This window comes from Syngnathoides biaculeatus, chromosome 2 (assembly GCF_019802595.1).
Source record: "Syngnathoides biaculeatus isolate LvHL_M chromosome 2, ASM1980259v1, whole genome shotgun sequence".
Taxonomy (NCBI): domain Eukaryota; kingdom Metazoa; phylum Chordata; class Actinopteri; order Syngnathiformes; family Syngnathidae; genus Syngnathoides; species Syngnathoides biaculeatus.
The window spans coordinates 41,530,717-41,547,557 of record NC_084641.1 but is presented as its reverse complement, the minus strand read 5'-3'; the positions used below and the strand labels follow the sequence as shown (position 1 = coordinate 41,547,557).

The window sequence follows — 16,841 nt, the reverse complement described above, 5'->3', positions numbered from 1 at the left end:
TATGTCTGGTTTACACTTGTTGTTTTTCTTCTTTTCCTTTCGACTTGTCCCGTTAGGGGTCGGCACAGCGTGTCATGTTTTTCCATCTTGGCCTATCTCCTGCATCATATCTTCCTCTCTAACCTCAACTGCCCTCATGTCTTCCCTCACCACGTCCATAAACCTTCTCTTTGGTCTTCCTCTCGCTCTTTTGCCTGGCAGCTACATCCTCAGCACCCTTCCACCAATATACTTACTCTCTTGCCTCTGAACATGTCCAAAACATCGAAGTCTGCTCTCTTGAATCTTGTCTCCAAAACATCCAACTTTGGCTGTCCCTCTAATGAGCTCATTTCTAATCCCATCAAACCTGCTCACACCGACCAAGAACCTCAACATCTTAATTTCTGCTACCTCCAGTTCTGCTTCCTGTCATTTCTTCAGTGCCACCGTCTCTAATCCGTACATCATGGCCGGCCTCACCACTGTTTTGAAGATTTGAAGAGGGGGAAAAGTGAGGCTACAGGAAGAAGAGATAGCGAGGGTGGACGACTTCAAATACTTGGGGTCAACAATACAGAGCAATGGAGAGTGTGGTCAGGAAGTGAAGAAACGGGTCCAAGCAGGTTGGAACAGCTGGCGAAAGGTGTCTGGTGTGTTATGTGACAGAAGACTGTCTGCTAGGATGAAGGGCAAAGTTTACGAAACAGTGGTGAAGGCCGGCCATGATGTACGGATTAGAGACGGTGGCCCTGAAGAAACAACAGGAAGCTGAACTGGAGGTGGCAGAAATGAAGATGTTGAGGTTCTCGCTCGGAGTGACCAGGTTGGATAGGATTAGAAATGAGCTCATTAAAGGGACAGCCAAAGCTGGATGTTTTGGAGACAAGATTCGAGAGAGCAGACTTCGATGGTTTGGACATGTTCAGAGGCGAGAGAGTGAGTAGAAGGATGCTGAGGATGGAGCTCCCAGGCAAAAGAGCGAGAGGAAGACCAAAGAGAAGGTTTATGGATGTGGTGAGGGAAGACATGAGGGCAGTTGGGGTTAGAGAGGAAGATGCAGGAGATAGGCTAAGATGGCAAAAGATGACACGCTGTGGCGACCCCTAACGGGACAAGCCGAAAGGAAAAGATTGGTTCATCTTGACGTTGTTGATCAAATTATCCTACTGTTAGCAATATTAAACATTAACATCCCCTGTTTAGTTTACTTCCAACCATTTGTTATATTATAGAATGCTTTCAATATAGATGCTGAATTAATTATATGCAATACAGTACTTTTAAAATGATAAATGATTAACTTTTTACTACTTCTTCTCACAAGTGGGATGACTACTTCATCAAAATATTAATGTTGGCATAATGACTGTGAACTTTTTTGCTTCGATCAAGCATGCACAGTAATCCTCTCTACTTCTACATCTATTGTGGTTTCAATGCATCTTATTTTTCTTTTACCCAGTCCCAAAAAAAGCCATATCATCAAACAGTATGTACTATATTACGGGTTGGCGCATAGATACAAGCCGACATCCCCGGCCCGACATGGTTCAATGAAGCAGAAAAAAAAAAAAAGATTAACTTTTTGGAGGTGAGGCATCATTGAAGCCCAACCGAGCAACCCTGTCTCCCTCCTCTCCCTTGTCCTTTCTACCCACTATATTCGATGCTGTTGACTGCGTGGCGATAACCCTCTAGTTCACAATGCCCTGAAGCTTCCCCTGAAGCACCCAAGCGGAGGAGGAAGATGCAAAATGAGAGGGTTGTTTGATATGGGAGCTGTGTTTTCCTTGTGGAAAGTGGATTGCAGAAAAACGAGTGACTATGAGGAAAAGGAAAATGAGGACTATCGGCGAAAATGTAAAACTTTTGGATATGATTAAAGATGGCAGAAGTTACGCTTTCGTGGGGCAAATAAACGCGACTTAAAGAATGAGCATCCGTAAAGACACTTCAATAAGCAAATAAAATAATGAATAATGCAAAGTACCAATATTGTTTACATATGTCAGGGTTCGCACGCGGCCCTAAAAGTCCCTAAAAACCCCTACATTTTCGAAGGTGCATTTAGGGGCTCCTGAAAGTCCTTAAAAATCCGCGAAAACCGGTCAAGCCCCTAAAAAGGCCTTAAATTAAAAAAAATCAAAGGGAGGACCTCTACCGCCAAAATTCTCCCTAAAAAAAATTATCTTTTATTTTAAAAAAAATAGCGATCCGTCTGGCGTCCAAAACAGACGGAAATTGTCATCGGAAGTCACCTTGTTGACAACTTGTCGCCATCTTGTCGATATTCCATTGTTTGTTTCCGTGAGTAGGCATTTCACATCATCATTGTTACGACGTAGCGTAGTTCTTTCATCGATCCAACTTGTATCATGGGGAAGTGCATTTTTCAATATGCTTGGGTTGAAAGTAAGGAGTTCGGGAGCTGGGTTCATCGAGATCCAAAAGATAGGCACATGTTTTACTGCCATCTGTGCAAGCAGAGTTACCAGCTTGAAAAGATGGGCATCAAAGCACTGGAGTCGCACCGGAAAAACAGGAGACATGCTGATTCGGCGAAGACTCTCACATCTTCCGTTAGTATCAATCTGTTTCTAAAATATCAAGATAGTTAAGCATCAACTTCAGGCAGTGGTACTAGCAGTGCATGCGCACCTAGAGTTGCCCAGTCATCGACTTCAACCAGCCGGAAGTCAGGCTTTATGAACGTAGTTCAATACACGAAGACGGACTCGTTAAAGGCAGAGATCGTGTGGACTTTAAAAGTGATCTGCAACCATTACAGTTACAAATCTTGTGAAAATAATTCAAAAGTGTTTGCAATCATGTTCCCAGACAGTGACATTGCTAAAAACTACCACTGTGGGGAAAGAAAGACCTGGCTATATTTGGCATCGCTGACCACTTTTCATCTCTACTGCCTCAAAGCCAAAAAAGCGAGAATAGAGACTGACATATCTACGCTTATTGAGAAGGCTAACAGGCTGTGTGAGGAGGCAGAAGAAAAGAGGAATCTGAGGTTTATCACCGAGGCCAATGTACTCAGAGGCAGAGCCCTAAATTTTTTGTGTCAGCCCCTATGAATGCCCCTAAAAAGCCCTTAAATTTTTTCGGTCAGACTGAGTATGAACCCTGTATGTTAAACGTTATGGTACCCACATAAATATTGACTTAACGTTTTTTTCATTTTTCACTCTGGTCCCGATTAATCATGATTATTGCACTACTGTACTGCCAAAATGGTTAAAAAGTGGTTTGAGGATAACAAAGTCAATGTCTTAGGAGTGAACATCACAAAGTCTTTATTTTTAGACCCATCGATAATTTGTGGGCAGATCTGAAAAGGCGTATGCAAGCAACATAACCAACAAACCTCACAGTTACACCAGTTCTGTAAGGGGTAATATATCACGATTCCAGCAGAGAACTGTCAGAAGCTTGTGGAAGGTTACACAAAACGTTTGGCCCAAGTCATGCAGTTCAAAGGAAATGCTACCCAATATTAAGAAGAAAATAATATAAAATGATCTTGAAGAAATTCTGTCATTATTGTGGCATTTAACAAAATTGAACAATTTTAGTGATCCTGGCTGACCTGATACAGGAGAGGTTTAGTCTGATTTGAATTCAGACAGTGAGACAAAAAAAATTAAACGTGTTTTTACAGTTTACATAAACTTCTGGTGCCCACACTTTCACTGGCCACATTAAATTATGTGGCAGGCCGACTATTTGATTTTATGATATTCACTGACTTGAAACTCTTTCCATCTGACAGATGTTGCTTGAGGATAATTTTTTTTGAGTAATTATATATCGTATATACAGTGACGAAAATAAGTATTTGAACACCCTGCTATAGTGGAAGATCTCACACTTAGAAATCATGGAGGGGTCTGAAATTTTCATCGTAGGTGTATGTCCACTGCGAGAGAGCTACTCTGAAAAGAAAAATCCAGAAATCACAATGTATGATTTTTTTTTTTTTTTTTTTTTTTTAACAATTTTTGTGATACAGCTGCAAATAAGTATTTGAACACCTGTCCATCAGCTAGAATTCTGACCCTCAAGACCTGTTAGTTCGCCTTTAAAATCCACCTCCACTTCATGTATTATCCTGAATCAGATGCACCTGTGTGACGTCATTAGTTGCCTAAGGACATCTATCCACCCCATGCAATCAGTAAGACTCAAACTTATAACATGGCCAAGATCAAAGAGCTGTCCAAAGACACCAGAGACAAAATTGTACAACTCCACACGGCTGGAAAGGGCTATGGAGAAATTGCCCAGCAGCTTGGTGAAAAAAAGGTCCACTGTTGGAGCAATCATTAGAAAATGGAAGAAACTAAACATGACAATCTCAATCGGAGTGGAGCTCCATGTAAGATATCACCTTGTGGGTCTCAATGATCCTTAGGAAGGTGAGGAATCAGCCCAGGACTACACAACAGGACTTGGTCAATGACCTGAAAAGACCTGGGACCAATGTTTCCTAGGTGACTGTTAGTAATACAATAAGACGTCATGGTTTGAAATCATGCATTGCACAGAAGGTTCCCCTGCTAAAACCAGCACATGTCAAGGCACATCTTAAGTTTGCCAATGATCATTTGGATGATATAGAGGAGTCATGGGAGAAAGGTTTGTGGTCAGATGAGACCAAATGGAACTTTTTTGTCATAATTCCACTAACCGTGTTTGGAGGAACAAGAGTGATGAGTTCCATCCCAGGAACACCATCCCTACTGTGAAGCATGGTAGCATCATGCTTTTTGGGGGGGGCAGGGGGGTGTTCTGCACATGGGGCAGGATGACTGCACTGTATTGAGGAGAGGATGACTGCGGCCATGTATTGTGAGATTTTGGTGAGCAACTTCTTTCCCTCAGTCAGAGCATTGAAGATGGGTCGTGGCTGGGTCTTTCAACATGACAATGACCCGAAGCACACAGCCAGGAAAAGCAAGGAGTGGCTCCGTAAGAAGCATATCAAGGTTCTGGCGTGGCCTAGCCCGTCTCCAGACCTAAACCCAATAGAAAATCTTTGGAGGGAGCTGAAACTCCATGTTTCTCAGCGACAGCCCAGAAACCTGACAACAAGAAGGCACATGCATGCAAACAACAGCTCAGTGCTTGTGTGTGTGTGTGTGTGTGTGTGTGTGCGTGCGTGCACGTGTGTGTGTGTGTGTTGTGTGTGTGTGTGTGTGTTGTGTGTGTGTGTGTGTGTGTGTGGTGTGTGTGTGTGTGTGAGAGAGAGAGAGTGCTAGAGAGACTTTGGTCTCGATGACGCTTTATTATGCCATCTTATATTTTTGTATTCTTGTTTGTTTTAATGACTAGGTTTTACAATACATGGATGCATGTCATTTTTAAAGAATTGTATTTTCTGGGGATCGGAACGGATTAATTTAATTTCATTTTAATGGAGAAATGGGTTTTGAGATCAGTGCAAGGACACGGAACGAATTAAATTGTTATATTTAGGAAAACAGTGTTTGTCTATTACTGTGATTTGTGTGAAGATCAGATCACATTTTATTCCCCATTTATGGAGAAATCAAGGTTAAACCAAAGGGTTCACATATTATTCATAGATGTTATCATTGTTGTTACTGTTGATCATTTAATGTTGCTTCTCCAAGTGGGTGAACATAAACAGATCATCAAGAACATCCAGCCCTTCACCAAGAGAGATCTGGACATCCGGAGCCTTGGTGACCGCATTCGAGATATCAGTGACATCACATACCTCTACCCTGACTTTCCTAAACATGAGGTTTTCAAAAAGTATTATTCAGGTAATGCCTTCATCTAATTTATATTTTGAATCTTGTTGAAAATATACAATGTTTTCATCTTGGTTTTATTTTGTTCATTTTTTTTATTTTAAGATCCTCAAACATCCACCAGTGGTGGCTACATCCCAGTATCACTCCTTACTAAAGTGGGCATGTAAGAAAGTGTTAAGGCCAAATGTTTCACCCAATATTAATTTGTAATTTTGAAATATATTTTGTTTCGCTCTTATTTTTTTGCAGGGAGATTGGCTCAGTTGCAGCTGATGTTACCAGTGTCGCACATCATACTGAAAGCCCCAACAATGCTGCCAGATATCAAGTGTAGGTCGTATTTGAACCTCACAGTATAAGCAATGTATTACCTCAGCAGCAAAAAAATCTAGCATACTAACCATCATACACTACACACAGAAAGTTAGGGTGTTTATCTTTGAAGTTAAATTTTAGGATAAACCTAAAAATGCACTGTAACCTTTACAGGAGATTTAAGTTGATCTTCACTAAACTTTTGAATGCATGTAAAAATTTTAATTTCTGTACTAGCTGCTCTCTATCAAGAAGCTCAACAAAAAAGTTCACAGTAGCTATGTGAGCCATGAATCGACCAATACTTTTCCAGCCATGTTCAGTTCCATGCTTTTTTGTGACTCTTCCAAGTTCTCTCTCTATTGCAACTTCATCCATCCATCCATCCATCCATCCATCCATCCATCCATCCATCCATCCATCCATCCAATCCATCCATCCATCTCTTTTCTTTCCCTTACCCCATGATGTGTCTCGGGGACAGGAGGTTTTAGCAGGGACGCCCAGACTTCTCTCTTCCCAGCCATTTTGTCCAGCTCTTCTGGGAGTTTTCCGAGGCATTCACATAGTCTCTACAGCTTGTCCTCGGTTGTCCCCGGGGTCTTCTGGTGGGATGTGCCTACTACACCTCAACAGGGAGGCATGCAGGAGACTTCCTTTCCAAATGCCTGAGCAACCTTATCTGGCTTCTCTCAATATGGAAGAGCTGTGCCTCAACTCTGAGCCCCTCCCGGATGACCGAGCTTCTGACCCTATCTTTAAAGGAGAGCCCGGACACCTTACGACGGAAACTCATTTTGGCACCCATCTTGTGACCATGGGTGAGAGTTGGAGTGTACTTTAGATCGAAGGGTAAATCGACAGCTTCACCTTTAAAAACACGACGCTGGGCATTACGTGAGGGGGGGAAAAAAAAGGTGGAGCTTGAAAGTCTTTCGGAATTTTGTGCCACAAATCGAAGAAGCCTGGTTAGTTTCTGCAGCATGTGCTCAATATACAATGGGAGCAGTGGGAAGGAAGTCCTTATTCAGCCACAAAGTTTTGGTTCATGCGGTGACTCATCTGACGGAAAGACATTGCATCTGGCATTCCGGCATCAGTGACTGGATGTCCTGTATATGTGTCCATGTGTGTGTTCCTAGCCAAACGCAATTTGTCATTTCAAATTTCACAACCTGTTGCTAATCTTTTATAAGATAGCCCTGTATAGATAAAATTGAATCAAACAAACATGCTAGCTACTTAAACAGACATGGCCTTCCTCGCGAATTAAGGCAGCGCCTGGGGGTCAAAAGGCCCTAATGAAGCACCTGTGAGAACTGTTTTAGGCCCATCTTCCACATCTACTGCTCTACAAATAAATAGTTTTGATAAATTAAGATTTCTCATACAAGCCATAGATAATCAAAAAGGATAAATGTCTTTTATTTTCATTACCTGGTTATCCATCCATCCGTTTTCTGAGCTTCTCATCTTCACAAGGATCATGGGAGTGCTGGAGCCTATCCCAGCTATCTTCGGGCTGGAGGCGGGGTTCACCCTGAACTGGTTGCCAGCCAATGACAGGGTACATAGACACCAACAACCATTCACAATCACACCCACGAGCAATTTAGCATCTCCATTTAACGCATGGTTTTGGGATTTCTCTTAATAAAATGGTTACACGTCCCTTCATAAAGTAGTTCTATATTAATAAATTGATTATCCATTCATAAACTGTCTATATACAGCAATTCCTCCTCACTTTACATTGCAGTCCAGATCCACAGTAAGTGAAATCTGTGATATAGAAATACCCTATTTAAATAGAACACAGGGATGTTTTAGAGAATTTACAGCACTTGCATTTTTTGAAATGTACATATATAAATATACTTTTAAAACAATAGAAATACATTTTTTAAGTACACAGTATGATATATTGAGAGACAGCAGTTGTAATGGACGTAAAAAAAATCTGCAATATACTAGGACTGCAAATCATAAACTGATATATATTTTTTTTAAATTCAGGCACAGACATTTTTCTTAAACCACGAGACAAATTCCCTTTGTTTTTACTTACTTTACAAATAATGATGATTCTAATTCTGATTTTGATGGCGCTGCTGATGACAGTGTTGATAAACTAACCTTTGTGCACACTTCCCTTCGAGAACATCCTGACTGAAGCTCTGTAATGGTGAGATACTGTTGATCAGTTGGTATGTGTTGTCTTGGTCTCATGATATCAAAATGTGAACAGCATGATGAAGAGGAATGTTTAAATATCACTTTTAACTGTTTCAAAAACATTAATTGGTCATTTTATGATTTTATGGCTTAAACACATGGATTTTGCCATTCCGCTCCTAGAGAACAGCAAGTCGTGCGAAAATTACTGAACCATTGAACAGTAGGACAATCAAAAGTTTAGAGACAATCAAATTATGTTCACTTGTAAAGGTGACAGTGCATTATGATTTTGATCATGCCATATCTGTTGTGCAGGGATGCTGGCTCAGTTGTGCCGTGTGTCCCTAATATGACAAATCACACCGAAAGCTCCTACAATGCTGTTGGGTACCCTCTGTAAGTCCATCAATTCATTCATCCATTTTCTATACCACTTATCCTCACTAGGGTTGCAGGTATCTTGGAGCCTATCCCAGATATCTTTGAGTGAGAGGCAGCATACACCTTGAACTGGTTGGCAGCCTTTTGCAGTCACATACACACCTACAGGCAATTTAGAACCTTCAATTAATGCGTGTATTTGGAATGGAACACGCAGGCACAGGGAGAACATGCAAACTCCACATAGACAGAGCCGGGATTTGAACCCTTGTACTCAGAACTGTTATCCAGAGTGCCTCTACAGTAGCGTTCAAGATAATAACAGTCCATTCTTACTAACCAGATTATTTCACATTTTCAGTACATTTTTTATTGCTACATGTCAAACAAGTTACCAGTAGGTGAAGTACATTTTCGGAAAAACCAACAAGAGCCAGCATTCATGATATTCACATTGTTAAAGCTGTGCAATTGGGAAATTTGTTGCCCAATTGTGGCGGAAGATGTCTGTTCTGTGATGTAACAGAAGAGTCTCTGCGAGGATGAGTGGCAAAGTTTATAAACAGTCATGAGGCCAGCCATGATGTACAGATTAGAGACGGTGGACACTAAAGAAAAAACGGGAAGCAGAACTGGAGGTGGCAGAAATGAAGATGTTGAAGTTTTCTCTAGGAGTGAGCAGCATCCATAGGATTTAAAATGAGCTCATTAGAGGTAAAGTCAAAATTAGATGTTTTAGAGACAAGGTTTGAGAGAGCAGACCTTGCTGGTTTGGATATGTCCAGAGGTGAAAGAGTTTGTACATTGGTAAAAGGGTGCTGAGGATGGAGCTCCCAGGCAAAAGAGCGAGAGGAAGACCAAAGAGAAGGTTTATGGATGTTGTGAGGGAGGACATGATCACAGTGGGTGTTAGAGAAGAAGATGCACAAAATAGGCTTAGATGACACGCTGTGGCGACCCCTCACGAGAAAAGCTGAAAGCAAAAAAGTAGAAGACATTAAATTAAAAATCAAAAAGAGGTGATGAATTTAGATGTTTTAGAGACAAGGTTTGAGAGAGCAGACCTTGCTGGTTTGGATATGTCCAGAGGTGAAAGAGTTTGTACATTGGTAAAAGGGTGCTGAGGATGGAGCTACCAGGCAAAATAGCATGAGGAAGACCAAAGAGAAGGTTTAGGGATGTTGTTAGGGAAGACAAGAGGGCAGTTGGTGTTTGAGAGGAAAATGTAGGCTTAAACTTAAATGGAAAAAGATGACATGCTGTGGCGACCCCCAACAGGACTAGCCAAAAGGAAAAGACGGTGTGTTCAAAAGGTGTGCTGTTGACTTTACAAACTCAAAACTATTTTGTACAAACTTTTTTTGTTTCTAGGATTTACTAATCATTTGAATCACTACTATTTAGTTTTGCGGTTATAAAAAACTATGGTCATCCGTCTGTGTGGAATGGAGTCAAACATTTTGTGGCACCTTTCAGCTGTCATTCCACTCCAAGATTCCTTTACGACATTTTCCCATTAAATTTACGTTTCTTGAGATTGCTTCTGAAATAGCATTTTTTTAAGGATTAAGGTCCAGGGATTAGGCTGTCCACTCCATGACATTATCTTTGTTGGTTTTGCAATCAAGACTTCGCATGTCTATGTCTTTGGGGTCTTGTTGAAAGACATGCATGTCCTCTTCAGCATAAGGCAACATGAATTCTACGAGTATTTTGACATAGCTGACTTATTGTTCTGACCTTTGAAAAATAAGGCGGAAATATTATCTTCAAAAAAAGCTCTACCGCTGTCATGGAGTACAGTTACACAGCGCTGTGAAGCCGTGGCAGATGTGTGGAAGGACATCGGCGCTTGTGAGTTTCTCACTGCAGTTGGACAAATCTACTGACGTGAGTGACACAGCCCGAATGTGCATTTTCATTTGTGTGGTGTTTAGTGATCATCAACGTGAACTCAAAGTTGCAAAAAATTTTCATAGTTATTTTGTGTTGTGCAATATTGGTTCATGTGTTTATGCAAGGCACACAAAGATACATTTACTCCAAAAAATCCTCAATATACTTTTTACTTTTTGTAGTGGGTAGATCTTTGTGACTAGGTCATTGTATTTCATTATTGGTCATTCTAAAAAAAAAAAAAAAAAGATGATTCAGCGCTACCACCCCCCAGACCCACCCCGCCCTCCCCATCTCGAGAGGCGAGTTCCTTGAAAAGTAGATCTTGGGGTAAAAAGGTCTGGGCAGCCCTGTTCTACAGTAAAGACAATAAGTATTTGAACATCCTGCTATATTGCAAGTTTTCCCACTTCGAAATCATGGAGGGGTCTGAAATTTTCATCGTTGATGCATTTCCACTGTGAGAGAGATAATCTAAAAAGAAAAAGAAAAAAATCACAATGTATGATTTTTTTCAATGGTTTATTTGTGTGATACAGCTGCAAATAAGTTTTTGAACACCTGTCAATCAGATAGAATTCTGACCCTCAAAGACCTGTTCGTCCGCCTTGAAAAGTCCACCCGCGTTCCATGTGTTATCCTGAATCAGATGCACCTGTGTGTGGTCTTCAGCTGCATAAAGAGACCTGTCCACCCCATACAATCAGTAAGACTTAAACTTGTAACATGGCCAAGACCAAAGAGCTGTCCAAAGACACCAGAGACAAAATTGTACAATTTCACATTTCTGGAAAGAGCTACGGAGATATTGCCAAGCAGCTTGGTGAAAAAAGGTCCACTGTTGGAGTAATCATTAGAAAATGGAAGCAGCTAAACTTGACGGTCAATCTCAATCGGAGTGGAGGCCCATGCAAGGTATCACCTTTTGGGGTCTCAGTGATCCTTAGAAAGGTGAGGAATCAGCCCAGGACTACACAACAGGACTTGGTCAATGACCTGAAAAGACCTGGGACCACCATTTCCAAGGTGACTGTTGGTAATACACTAAGACGTCATTGTTTGAAATCATGCTTGGCATGGAAGGTTCCCCTTCTTAAACCAGGACATGTCAAGGCCCGTCTTAAATTTGCCAGTGACCATTTGGATGATACAGAGGAGTCATAAGAGAATGTTTTGTGGTCAGATGAGACCTCCTTCTTTTCCTTTCGGCTTGTCCCGTTAGGGGTCGCCACAGCGTGTCATCTTTTGCCATCTTAGCCTATCTCCTGTATCTTCCTCTCTAACCCCAACTGGCCTCATGTCTTCCCTCACCACATCCATAAACCTTCTCTTTGGTCTTCCTCTCGCCCTTTTGCCTGGCAGCTCCATCCTCAGCACCCTACCACCAATATACTCAATCTCTCCTCTGAACATGTCCAAACCATCGAAGTCTGCTCTCTCGAACCTTGTCAGCAAAACATCCAACTTTGGCTGTCCCTCTAATGAGCTCATTTCTAACCCTATCCAACCTGGTCACTCCGAGCGAAAACCTCAACATCTTCATTTCTGCCACCTCCAGTTCTGCTTCATGTTGTTTCTTCAGTGCCACCGTCTCTAATCCGTACATCATGGCCGGCCTCACCACTGTTTTGAAGATTTTGCCCTTCATCCTAGCAGAGACTCTTCTGTCACATAACACACCAGACACCTTTCGCCAGCTGTTCCAACCTGCTTGGACCCGTTTCTTCACTTCCTTACCACACTCACCATTGCTCTGGATTGTTGAACCTAAATATTTGAAGTCCTCCACCCTCGCCATCTCTTCTCCCTGTAGCTTCACTCTTCCCCCTCCACTTTTCTCATTCACGCACATATATTCTGTTTTACTTCGGCTAATATTCATTCCTCTCCTTTCCAGTGCATGTCTCCATCTTTCCAATTGTTCCTCTGCATGCTCCCTGCTTTCCCTGCATATCACAATATCAGCTGCGAACATCATGGTCCAAGGGGTTTCCAGTCTAACCTCATCTGTCAGCCTATCCATTACCACCGCAAATAGGAAGAAGCTCAGAGCTTATCCCTGATGCAGTCCCACCTCGACCTTAAATTCCTCTGTCACACCTAAGGCACACCTCACCATTGTTCTGCTGCCATCATACATGTCCCTTACTATTTTAACATACTTCTCTGCCACACCAGACTTACGCATGCAGTACCACAGTTCCTCTCTTGGTACTCTGTCATAGGCTTTCTCTAGATCCGCAAAGACACAATGTAGCTCCTTCAGACCTTCTCTGTACTTTTCCAAGAGCATCCTCAAGGCAAATAATGCATCTGTGGTACTCTTTCTAGGCATGAAACCATACTGTTGCTCGCAGATACTTACTTCTGTCCTGAGTCTAGCCTCCACTACTCTTTCCCATAACTTCATTGTGTGCCTCATCAACTTTATTCTTCTATAATTCCCACAGCTCTGAAGATCCCCTTTGTTCTTAAAAATAGGAACTAGAACACTTTTCCTCCATTCTTCAGGCATCTTTTCGCCCGCTATTATTCTGTTGAATAAGTTGGTCAAAATCTCCACAGCCATCTCTCCAAATTGCTTCCATACCTCTACCGGTATGTCATCAGCACCAACTGCCTTTCCATTTTTCATCCTTTGTAGTGCCTTTCTGACTTTGCCCTTAGTAATAATTGCCACTTCCTGGTCCTTCACACTTGCCTCTTCAACTCTTCCTTCTCTCTCATTTTCCTCATTCATCAACTTCTCAAAGTACTCTTTCCATCTATTTAGCACACTACCGGCACCAGTCAACACATTTCCATCTCTATCCTTAATCACCCTTACCTGCTCCACATCCTTCCCATCTCTATCCCTCTGTCTGGCCAACCTGTAGAGATCCTTTTCTCCTTCTTTCGTGTCCAACCTGGTGTACATGTCTTCATATGCCTCTTGTTTAGCCTTTGCCACCTCTACCTTTGCCCTACGTCACATCTCGATGTACTCCTTTTGCCTCTCCCCAGTCCTCTCAGTATCCCACTTCTTCTTCGCTAATCTCTTTCCTTGTATGACTCCCTGTATTTTGGGGTTCCACCACCAAGTCTCCTTCTCCCCTTTCCTACCAAAAGACACACCAAATACTCTCCTGCCTGTCTCTCTGATTACCTTGGCCATCTTCTGCTTGGAGCTTCCGCTGTCCATCGAAAGCCTGTCTCACCTCTTTCCGAAAGGCCGCACAACATTCTTCCACCACATGGTTCTCTGCTCTACCTTTGTCTTCTTAATCTTCCTACCCACCACCAGAGTCATCCTACACACTACCATCCTATGCTGTCGAGCTACACTCTCCCCTACCACTACTTTACAGCCAGTAACCTCCTTCAGATTACATCGTCTGCACAAAATATAATCTACCTGCGTGCTTCTACCTCCGCTCTTGTAAGTTACTATATGTTCCTCCCTCTTCTGGAAATAAGTGTTCACTACAGCCATCTCCATCCTTTTTGCAAAGTCCACCACCATCTGTCCCTCAAAGTTCCTTTCCTGGATGTCGTACTTACCCATCACTTCTTCATCGCCCCTGTTTCCTTTACCAATATGTCCATTACAATCTGCACCAATCACAACTCTCTCACTGTCTGGGATGCTCAGAACCTGTGGGGCATAGCCGCTAACCACATTATACATAACACCCTCAATTTCAAATTTTAGTCTCTTCACTCGATCTGATACTCTTTTCACCTCCAAGACATTCTTAGCCAGCCCTTCCTTTGAAATAAACCCTACTCCATTTCTCTTCCCATCTACTCCGTGGTAGAATAATTTAAACCCTGCTCCTAAACTTCTAGCCTTACTACCTTTCCACCTGCTCTCTTGGATGCACAGAATATCAACCTTTCTCCTAATCATCATGTCCACCAACTCCTGAGCTTTTCCTGTCATAGTCCCAACATTCAATTTCCCTACACTCAGTTGTAGGCTCTGTGCATTCCTCTTTTTCTTCTGACGATGGATCCGGTTTCCTCCTCTTCTTTGTCTTCGACCCACAGTAGCTGAATTTCCACCGACGCCCTGCAGGTTAGCAGTGCCGGGGGCGCGCGTTGTTAACCCGGGCCACGACCGATCCGGTATGGGATTCTTTAGATGAACGCTCATATTTGTTTGGCACAGTTTTTACGCCGGATGCCCTTCCTCACGCAACCCTCTGCATTTATCCGGGCTTGGACTGGCCAACAGATTGCACTGGTTTGTGCCCCCACAGGGCTGCATTTCAGATGAGACCAAAATGGAACTTTTTGGTCATAATTCCACTAACTGTGTTTGGAGGAAGAGGAATGATGAGTTCCATTCCGAGAACACAATCCCTACTGTGAAGCATGGGGGTGGTAACATCATGCTTTGATGGTGTTTTTCTGCACATGGGACAGGACGACTGGACTGTATTGAGGAGAGCATGACTGTGGCCATGTATTGTGAGATTTTGGGGAGCAACTTCTTTCCCTCAGTCAGAGCATTGAAGATGGGTCGTGGCTGGGTCTTTCAACATGACAATGACCCGAAGCACACAGCCAGGAAAACCAAAGAGTGGCTCCGTAAGAAGCATATCAAGATTCTGGCATGGCCTAGCCAGTTTCCAGACCTAAACCCAATAGAAAATCTTTGGCGGGAGCTGAAACTCTGTGTTTCTCAGCGACACCCTCCTGCAATGTGTGCAAACCTGGTGAACAACTACAGGAAATGTTTGACCTCTGTAATTCCAAACAAATGCCACTGTACCAAATATTAACATTGGTCAAATACTTATTTGCACCTCTATCACACAAATAAATCATTGAAAAAAATCATACATTGTGATTTCAGAATTCTTCTTTTTAGTTTATCTCTGTCATAGTGGACATGCACCTACGATAAAAATTTCAGACCCCTCTGTGATTTCTACGTGGGATAACTCGCAATATAGCAGGGTGTTCAATTACTAATTTTCTTCATGTACATCATTGGGGTATGTAGAGAGACACAACAGCTGTGTAAAATGGTGCATTGGAAGAAGAAGGGAGGGAGAAAGGGAGTTGGTAGTGGAGCTTTGGTGATGCACCCAATCAGCTCCAAAAGACGGATCTTTTCTTTTTTTTGGAAGGGGGAGGAGTTTCTTAAAGTGATATAGTACGTATTGTGAGACGACCTGTATTTTTTTTTTGGGAGGGGGGGGGGGTCGGAAAAAAAATGCCGCGATGCACCGAATCAGTGATAGGTGATCCGCGAAGTAGAGAGTGATTACTGTATAGAGGAAAAGCGGACATGTGAGAGGACAGCATAGTGACATTACAGGGATACGTCTGGCTGTGGGAGAAGCACGCCCCCAACAAGGTATAATGCCGGTATGTGTTTTGTGCTAAACAACATCGTTTTGGCTCAGGACCCCCCTAAAAATGGCATCAGTGAAGAGACATGCTTAGGAAGCAGTTTAAACTGCCAAATATCAGTTACGTGGAGAAACAGAAATCGAGCAGCCGCGAGAGAATTGAAGATCAAAGAATCCATGGCGCTAATTCGAATCAGAATCGGCTTTAAAGGCCAAGTGTGTAAAAACACACCAGGAATTTTTTTCCGGCAGTCGGTGCTCCCCTGGTACGACATTCAGAACAAAGAACAAGGAACAACATAGCAACAAGAGCAAAGAACAAGAGGCATTTCTGTTGATAGGAACTATTCTTTGTAAGATGTGCAAGATGTAAAAATCTTCTTCATGTAGAACAGTTAAGAGATAAGTGTGTCAATGTCCCACATTGTGTTCAGCTTGAAATGAGTGCCTTTACCTGTTAGTGATTCTCATTATAGACCAGTGCATTGTCAATTGTGCAAAGGATGCAGTTTAAAGTGACGAATTCTGCAGTCTGCAAAATGGAAAATAAATAAATATATATATTTATAATTACTGTGAAGAAAATAAGATGTTGCTTGAGGATAAATGTCTTTGAACAATTATATATTGTACAAACAGTGACAAAAATAGGTATTTGAACACCCTCCTATATTGCAAGTTCTCCCACTCAGAAATCTTGGAAGGGTCTGAAATTTTCATAGCAGGTGCATGTCCACTGTAAGAGAGATAATCTAAAAAGAAAAATCCAGAAATACTATGGATGATTTTTTTTAACGATTTACTTGTGTGATACAGCTCCAAATAAGTATTTGAACACCTGAGAAAACTGATATTTGGTACAGTACCTTTGTTTGCAATATATATATATATATATATATATATATATATATATATATATATATATATTACTAATACTGATTGGACCAGCAGGATG

General features: G+C 42.0%; 1 protein-coding gene across 7 annotated transcripts in view; it reads left to right on the top strand.

Moving 5' to 3' along the window:
- stat6 (signal transducer and activator of transcription 6, interleukin-4 induced) overlaps positions 1-16,841 on the top strand; it is a 126,067-nt gene that overhangs the window by 94,466 nt on the left and 14,760 nt on the right. For 6 of the 7 annotated variants that reach the window (XM_061805894.1, XM_061805856.1, XM_061805848.1 and 3 more), the window contains 4 exons: positions 5,628-5,783; positions 5,877-5,937; positions 6,024-6,104; positions 8,583-8,663. In XM_061805894.1, the coding sequence (XP_061661878.1) occupies positions 5,628-5,783; positions 5,877-5,937; positions 6,024-6,104; positions 8,583-8,663 (379 nt within the window). The remainder of the gene's footprint in view (positions 1-5,627; positions 5,784-5,876; positions 5,938-6,023; positions 6,105-8,582; positions 8,664-16,841) is intronic. The other variant, XM_061805864.1, reaches the window with a different exon arrangement.